This window comes from Mangifera indica, chromosome 18 (assembly GCF_011075055.1).
Source record: "Mangifera indica cultivar Alphonso chromosome 18, CATAS_Mindica_2.1, whole genome shotgun sequence".
Classification (NCBI taxonomy): Eukaryota; Viridiplantae; Streptophyta; class Magnoliopsida; order Sapindales; family Anacardiaceae; genus Mangifera; species Mangifera indica.
Window position 1 is genome coordinate 6,979,884 of NC_058154.1, and position 8,129 is coordinate 6,988,012.

Below are 8,129 nucleotides of genomic sequence, written 5' to 3' on the forward strand. Positions count from 1 at the left end.
GACAAACTACCATGCTCTAAATGCTTTAATATGGCAGATCCAAATTATACGGATATAAAATGCATATTTACTAAGCAGTTATGGTTGGTATTTGTGATTTAACAAAAAAATTGGGTTGCGGTTTTTTATTGAAAAAGTTCTAAAAGGCTTCTTGACTTCTAACTACATTCGTCTATTTTCAAATACCAATTTGTCCGTATATAACGTGCAATGCACGTGACTGCGAGGTGCTCTTCGTTTTAATGTTGATTCCTACACCAACTATCAAATTTCACATCGAGGAACTCATAGCTTCTGAATCCAAATCTCCACTCTCAGGCGTGCTAGGGTTTCGTTTCTTGCCATCACTTATTGAGCGACACTCCGAGGTACGCGTATTTCTTAATTTTCACTTGATCTCAGTCAATGATTCATATTTTCTTTTTTAGGGTTTTAACCAATGCAAGTTAGTTGGATCAGAGGATTGATTAAGTTAATTGATTGGAATTCTTCTTCATTTTTTTTTTCAAATTGGAAACTAAATTCTTTGTTGTTCAGGTGGTCTTCAATTCCTGTTGGTTTTGTAATTTGTAGTGAATTGTAAACAGCCATGGTAAGGTCTCGTGACTCTCGCTGCACTCTATATTATTGGCTTTGTTTTTGTTATAGTTTATTATTGACAGTTGAAAATTTTCAGAATTACCTTATTGGAGCTTTCAAACCAGCGTGTAATATTTCAATTACGTTTACTGATGGAAAGACTCGCAAGCAGGTAACTTGTTAGTTTTGTTTTATATAAATTTAGTTGAGATAAAGATTATTCACTGCAATGCTGGCATTGAAGTCTAAGTATTTTCACTATTTAGTTGTGATTTTTTTTATTTTTATGTAGCTAGTGAAGTGTTGTCGTGATTTTGTGCTGTTACTTACTCTGAATGCTGCACTTATAACACTGCATTGATATTGATTTATCGTTTTGTTTACACTCTGGCAGTAATGAGCTTTTGTTATGCCTAATTTTTGCAGGTTCCATTGAAGAAAGAAAATGGTCAAACTGTAATGGTTCCACTTTTCCAAAGTCAAGAAAATATTTCTGGGAAGGTACTGAATGTGATAGTGTAGTTTGATGCTGGGAGTTATAGCATACACATCTTATAATGTTTGGTATTTGTAACATTTGACGATTAAAAGATTTCTTTGATTTCATGTCTAGGTTTCAATAGAACCAGCTCAAGGGAAGAAGGTTGAACACAATGGTGTGAAAATTGAGCTGCTTGGTCAGATAGGTGAGTTATTGTTCCCTGAAACTGTTCATTGTGGTACATTTTCAGTTGAAGGGAATTATATTCTATTATTATTAATTCTTCTCCATGCCTCTTCTTTATAGAACATTTTCTTGTTTTATGAAGTATCTATCTACAGTCTTTTCTAGTTGCTCATAATATTAGTACTTCTCCTAGCCTTTCTTCAATAGCTGATTTCACTGGGATGTATTCTGGTAATGGATGGTGATGGAGATGCCTAATTCATTTGTTAACTTATTTCAAATATCTGCAGTTTGTTATTTACATGTTTTGTAGTTGTGGTTCATTTTCCTTCTGCATATGATGTCCTTCTTATACGTTGAATGCAGTTCATAAAATTTTAAATTTCATGACTTTGCAGAGATGTATTTTGACAGAGGCAACTTCTATGATTTCACTTCCCTTGGTAAGTAAACACTTGCTTTTCATTTATTTGCTTCTGTAATGAATTATTCTCATGGTTGCAATTTTTCGGCGGAGCAATATATTTTGGCTTATTGTTTATATTACTTTGTGATAGGGATAGCAGAAAAATGAACTTTTTCTTTTTTATTTTTTTGGTACACATACGGTTATATTTATCCTTTTGTTCTTATCTTGAACATCTAAACAAATATGAAGCCCTTACTGCTTTTAATAAATAATCAATTGTGCTTATTCTGGCCTTTATATTTATTTTTTGTTTGCAGTACGTGAATTGGATGTCCCTGGAGAAATATATGAAAGAAAAACATATCCCTTTGAGTTTTCTACAGTTGAAATGCCATATGAGACATACAATGGGGTCAATGTGAGGCTCAGGTTTGCTGTCTACCAATCTTAAGAGATTTCAAGGGAAACCTTTGTTTTTGTATCCTTTCAGTTCAATTGAACAATGATTTTATTTGCTGGTAATAAATTGTTGAACAATTCAATCCATTTCTAATTCACGTGCTACCATTAAAGCCCATACATTAGAATTACATATGAAGAAATGTGTGCCTAATTATATTACATTCAGTGTTACACTAGGCCTACTGTCAGTGTGACTCATTATATTACTTGAATGTTGACATGTGAGTTGGCCTGTGAAAGGTGGCAGTTTAGGCATACTCTTTTTTTTTCCCCTCTTTACTTCATAGTATGAATAAGGATGATCAGGTAAAAGTTAGAATACTTCATTATTATTGAGAACGCTTAGTAGCATGAAGATTTTGAATGTGATGTTATAGTTGAAAACGCATGTTACAATTCTAATTTTTTTGCCTTTGTAGGTATGTTTTGAAAGTGACTGTCAGCCGTGGTTATGGTGGAAGCATAGTTGAATACCAAGATTTTGTGGTAATACTTTTTGTTGTTCTCTCTCTGATCCGTGTTAGTGTTTATGATTGCTGATCGTTGTTAATTTTTTCTGAGCACTAAATGGCTTTGTTATATTATGCAAAAAGAATGACTAGAAAATATTAATCGTATGAGTTAATACTTTCATCTGAGTTGATGAGGTAGTTGATATAACACTACAATCTGATTGGTTGTGATGGGTAAGAAATATAACATATCATTTCAGTTCTTTTTATTAGTGGGGAGAAAATTTTTTGAATAGATGGAAAGTAGAGTAATTCTACTTGAAGAAAATTATTTCATTGATTTATTGATATATGCATAAAATCTTAATTCAGGGTGCAATAATTGTTGGAAGATAATAATGCCTGACAAATCATGCTCTTTTCTTGTACAGTAGTTTCTACACTGCTAATGAAGCATCTATATTTTTCTTGATGTCTTTGTGATGCACCAGGTTCGTAACTATACCCCAGCTCCACCAATTAACAATAGCATCAAGGTAAATTGCTGAAATTTAGTATTATTATGACAATTACTTTATGTGAAATTGCATTGCTATCTCAACTCTCCCTTTCTGTTGTTTGTGGTATGCTTTTTTGAGGTTTAGTAATAAACAAAGCTCTAAAACTTCAGCTTCTTTTTACCCTATGATTTAATCTGATTTTAAAATTTTAATATTATTTTCATTTTAGGTTTTGATCTTATTGATGTCTCTTTACAGCCTTACCTACATTTTAATTCTTTCTGCAGATGGAAGTTGGAATTGAAGATTGCCTACACATTGAGTTTGAATACAATAAAAGCAAGTAAGTTGGCCATGTCTTTTGACTAGGGTTTGTTTAGCCTTTTCTTGACTGTCTTGCTCTCTTTCTGGTATCAATCAGTAGTCAGACTTACATTATACAATAGCTATGATCAGAAAATTTCAGATTTTTTTTCCTGTTTGTAGAATTATGTTTTGGCATCTGTGGTTGTTTAATCATGTCACAATCCATCCTTTTCCCATTGTAGCCTGACTTTGTTGTTATTCCTTATTGGATTTTGGGTTTTACAGGTATCATTTGAAAGACGTTATCATTGGAAAGATATATTTTCTTCTTGTAAGGATTAAAATTAAGAATATGGATCTTGAGATTAGGCGCAGAGAATCAACTGGTTCAGGGGCCAATACACATGTTGAAACTGAGACACTAGCTAAATTTGAGTTGATGGATGGGGCTCCTGTTAGAGGTATGGAGATTTTTAAGTTTCTTTTGAATTCATAGGAATGTAGTACTAACAGATTCATCAGAAATGGCATCTTCTACCATACTAATAGTCTATATAATGTGACTTAAAAACATAGTTTCTAAGGATGCTCTGGTAAACACTGAATTTAGCTGTGATAACTTAATTGCCTGCATTCCAAATGTGACACATCATTGATTTCAATTGCCAATGGATGCATTTGCTATAAATCCATTCTTGCTTTACAGGTGAATCAATTCCAATCAGACTATTTCTTAGCCCTTATGAGCTGACACCAACTCATCGCAATATTAACAACAAATTCAGCGTGAAGTATTACTTGAACCTTGTTCTAGTTGATGAGGAGGACCGTCGGTATTTTAAGCAGCAAGAAATTACAATTTACCGGCTACAAGAAACTTCCTAATTAATTGTTGTAGATGAAATTGGCATTTCATCCTTGTGAGAAGAGAATAGAAGATTAACTGCTTAAAACCTTGTAAATCTTGGAAGTGTAGGACACAATTGCTGGAACGAGGATCGCCATTCATACAATGGCTTGTATACTTGCTTGGTTGGTTTTTTTTCCCATATTTCCTGTTATTTTCATGGCTAAGGTGGTATGGGGGGAGAATTCTATATTGCTGTTTCCATGGGCTTATCAGTGGTCCCTCTTTTGATATTTGATATTGTCACTTATCATTGCAACATTATCCTGCATTCTTAAGACTACAGAGTCGTGGTTCTCCCCTAGAATGCCATGATCACTTTACAGTCCTGTTCATTTGTTCAGTGCTACTATGTTTTCTCTTTTTGCAGTTGTCTGGAGCATGGCGATAATTTTATATTATTGTAGAGGATCCTTCTTCCTTTCTTTCTTTCTTTCTTTTTTTTTTTTTCCTGTTTTGTGTTTTGGGTTTTCTTTTTTTTTTTTGGTTTTGGTACCAGATATTAATCATCCATTGCAAGAATAATTACGTGTGTTTTGCGCGGCATTGTATTTCTTGTTCAAAATTTTATGATAATATGCTTAAATAATCTGTCTTTTCTTTGATCATGCTTGGTGCTTTTCAGTAACCTGCTGTAACGGATGTAAAAGTTTGTGGGCAAGGTGGGATTGGATTCCATGAAATTTATATTTACTTGCACTTTAGATCTACTATCTCATGAACTGTCCTGTCTTCTTATACTATAAAAAACTTCATTTCTCTCAGGAAATTGAATGCCCTTCACTCTGTTATAATAGAAAAATCACTTGTTTCTGTTATGAAATATATCCCATCAATTCCTGGCAACAGTTTCTGATCAATTATGATGATAAGAAACTGATGATTATCCCATTAAGACACCAGACTGGCAAAAATGGCCTCTGGGTGCAATTTATAAAGCTTGCTGATATTTTCAAGTCAATCTTACATTTATGTATTGGAGGGCTACTAATTTGCTTACAGAACTTGATATTCATTGTATTTCAATTTATCTAACGAACTTGATAAGCAAATGCTAGAATTGATATTTTTTTCCAGGATGTATCAGATCGTGTCTGGTAAATTTTCTGAAAACAGTACTATGATTATCTCGTTATATTTGATAGATGGTGCATATGATTCCAAACGATATTAAACACATCATTTGATGCGATATTTCTTTTATTTGCTGGGCAAGATGTCACCTGATGACTTGATTAAGAAAATTCTCTCTTTTACTGATTCAAAATCAATTTTTACAATCATAAACTAAAATTTGAAGCACAATAGAGTACTGATGAATTAAGCCTTACAAAATGACAACCCAATCTTGATACAATCAACATTCTGAATCGATGGACAAAAGTGGTGTCAGTCATACAAATACAACCATTGGCATTAAGGGCAAAACTTGAGCTTCCCCAGAAGCAACAGTTTTAAAAATACTGCGACTTCACTCTTCAGAAGCTGCTGGTAATCCCTCTTTAAACCAGGCAGAAAGACCCCCTTCTAAATGGAAGACATTTGTGTAACCATTCAGGACTAGCAAGTAGGCTGCTATCAGTGATCTGCAGTGATAACTAAAGTAAGCATTGATGTTTTCCGATGCACAAAAACACTACTAATCTTATAGTCATAATCTATTAATGCTCTAATCTTAGACTAATTGGTTATTTATCTACAAGATAACTTTATTTAGTGAGAGAAACTCAAGAGAGACATAAACCTTGATTGCTGGCCTTCAGGGAGATTTTGTGATGGCTTCATTGTACCCCCTGCTGAGCAAGCCACTATTATTTTTGCATCTTTACCAAATTTTGAATCCACAACTATCAAAAAAATGATTTAGTTGAAAACACATGAATACTATCAAAAAATGATTCAATAAAATATAAATATAATTGGGATTCTGTCATACTCTGCAAAAACTCTGGGTTCTCTTCAGTGCCAGCAAAGATGCCAAAAAAAGCAAATGCAGCACGTCTAGCAATGTCCCATGCTGTCCACTCCTTTATAAGCCTATATATTTGCACATTGATAGCACCAGGAGGATGAGCCTGAACCATAAAACATCACTCAAAATCTCAATCCGTATTTTTTGTGATGAAAAAGAGTTCATTTCTAGCAAATTATTGGGAGACACCAAAAACTGAGGAATGCATTAGGTTCATTTGAGTTCTTTGTTGCTTATTTAGGTATAATGAGCAGACTAACCTCTTTAAATTCTGCTTCAGGTCGTACATCAAGAATCACGAAGTTATTTTCTTTCTGTAGTCTCAATGCTTCCTTCACATCAACACTCCTTACCTGCAGAGAAGAAAATTATCAAAATCTTTTATCTAATTCTGCCGTTTAACTAATCTTCAGCATCAATGATATGCTTTCTTTTGCTACACGATATTCTCTCTAATCTCTATGAATGACTTAACTCTTCTCATAACTCTCTCTTTTATTGTCAATGCTATCATTCTTAATCTTTGTTGCTTTGAATTCTCATACTATTTCGTAGCGAGTCAAGTGTTTTCCTCAGATTTTTCAACATATCAGATTTTGTTGATTGATCTCTTACCAATTTTAAATTGTGGGATTCAGGATCCATCTCAAATAGGGTAACAAATCAAGAGGAACACGTCCTGAGTCCAACTATTTGAGGTGGGTATGTATTATAATGAAATATTCGATTGAAATTCATGTCTGCAGTATCAATATTCTGTTGTGATTTTCAAATTCATTATGCATGTCTTGGGTATAGAGAGGCATACCCTTTTCTTTAACAGAAGCTCTCTCTTAGTCTTCCAATCTTCTTCAGCTGATCCCTCCAAAGAAGACAATATAAAAACCAAGTCTGGGTTAGGCTAGACTATAAGCATGCCATACATAAATTTACCGGTTTTCTGCATCAGTAATTAATGTTTTACCTAGAAAATGGAAATGGGGAAATCTTATTTAAGTAATGATTTTAAGTATTACCGGGTGATTTTGCAGGTTTTGTAGCTGCGCTTTGGATTTTGAAGCCCCTTGGAAAAGAATGTGAAGATAATCTTTTCGTTGAAGAATATGTAACTGATCTTATTGCCAAGCAACACACAGAGTCTTGATTAGATTTTGAAGCAAATATCAATGGTGAATGGTAATTGGGATATAAAGAAAATGGAGCAAAGTGATGGCTTATTGCATTAAGAGCAGCCATTGCTAACTAGAAGAGACTGGTTAATATAGAATTATATCCAGTATCATGTAGTTCTGTTGTGATATTTTAGAGTGATTTCGGAGTTGTTGGGCAATAATTATGTGGGTTCTTCTAATCTGTCTGAAAATCCAAACTTGTGGTTCATATTACGCAAAGTTTGTTCCCAAGTAGATTTGTCTGGTCCCAATCATCCTCTCCTTGCACGTGTTCAAGGCTGAATTTAACTGTAGCTGAACTCGAACATACATTGATTCGAGCCTATGAATGTTTAAATTGATTGAAAATGTTATTTGAAGGTCGCTGATGAAGTGAATGGTAGTAGTAACGAAATAAATAAAATTATCAATGAAATTAATAATATTATCAAAAGAAGATTTAAATTGAGTTATTGAATTAAAACTTCTATATGAATTTGACTTAATTTAAACTGAATATTTTAATTTGGACCCAATGATACTTATGTTATGTTAACTTATTTCATATAAAAATTTTTTTTCAAATTTAAGGTGGGTTTATCTACATTGCACAAACCCAAATGACCATTTCATATAAGGTTGGATATACTCTGAGCCGACTCAATTTGAATTTAAACCAAATACAAACCAAAATTTGAATTTGAGTTATTATAAAATAACAATT

At 33.3% G+C, this 8,129-nt stretch overlaps 2 protein-coding genes across 2 annotated transcripts; one reads left to right on the forward strand and one right to left on the reverse strand.

The window, feature by feature from the left end:
* Nucleotides 1-204: 204 nt before the first annotated feature.
* On the forward strand, nucleotides 205-4,711 carry LOC123202029 (vacuolar protein sorting-associated protein 26A). Its single transcript, XM_044617744.1, has 12 exons — nucleotides 205-368; nucleotides 538-592; nucleotides 677-751; nucleotides 1,006-1,080; nucleotides 1,193-1,265; nucleotides 1,645-1,689; nucleotides 1,973-2,084; nucleotides 2,537-2,603; nucleotides 3,061-3,105; nucleotides 3,357-3,412; nucleotides 3,661-3,836; nucleotides 4,082-4,711. The coding sequence occupies exons 2-12, from the start codon at nucleotides 590-592 to the stop codon at nucleotides 4,258-4,260; spliced, it is 906 nt and encodes a 301-aa protein (XP_044473679.1). The 5' UTR covers nucleotides 205-368; nucleotides 538-589; the 3' UTR covers nucleotides 4,261-4,711.
* An 806-nt stretch (nucleotides 4,712-5,517) lies between these two features.
* On the reverse strand, nucleotides 5,518-7,603 carry LOC123202030 (rhodanese-like domain-containing protein 14, chloroplastic). The gene is made up of 6 exons (XM_044617746.1): nucleotides 7,271-7,603; nucleotides 7,063-7,109; nucleotides 6,515-6,607; nucleotides 6,219-6,357; nucleotides 6,027-6,129; nucleotides 5,518-5,868 (listed from the first exon to the last, which is right to left on the reverse strand). The coding sequence occupies exons 1-6, from the start codon at nucleotides 7,488-7,490 to the stop codon at nucleotides 5,754-5,756; spliced, it is 717 nt and encodes a 238-aa protein (XP_044473681.1). The 5' UTR covers nucleotides 7,491-7,603; the 3' UTR covers nucleotides 5,518-5,753.
* Between the last annotated feature and the right edge of the window lie 526 nt (nucleotides 7,604-8,129).

Coding starts and splice junctions, on each gene's coding strand:
- LOC123202029 (XM_044617744.1), top strand. Junction 1,690..1,972: donor CTATGATTTCACTTCCCTTG/GTAAGTAAACAC, acceptor TTTTGTTTGCAG/TACGTGAATTGGATGTCCCT. Junction 3,413..3,660: donor TTTGAATACAATAAAAGCAA/GTAAGTTGGCCA, acceptor TGGGTTTTACAG/GTATCATTTGAAAGACGTTA.
- LOC123202030 (XM_044617746.1), bottom strand. CDS start 7,490: ATGGCTGCTCTTAATGCAATAAGCCATCACTTTGCTCCATTTTCTTTA. Junction 6,608..7,062: donor AGCTTCTGTTAAAGAAAAGG/GTATGCCTCTCT, acceptor TCTTCTCTGCAG/GTAAGGAGTGTTGATGTGAA. Junction 6,130..6,218: donor GAACCCAGAGTTTTTGCAGA/GTATGACAGAAT, acceptor TTTTTTTGATAG/TTGTGGATTCAAAATTTGGT.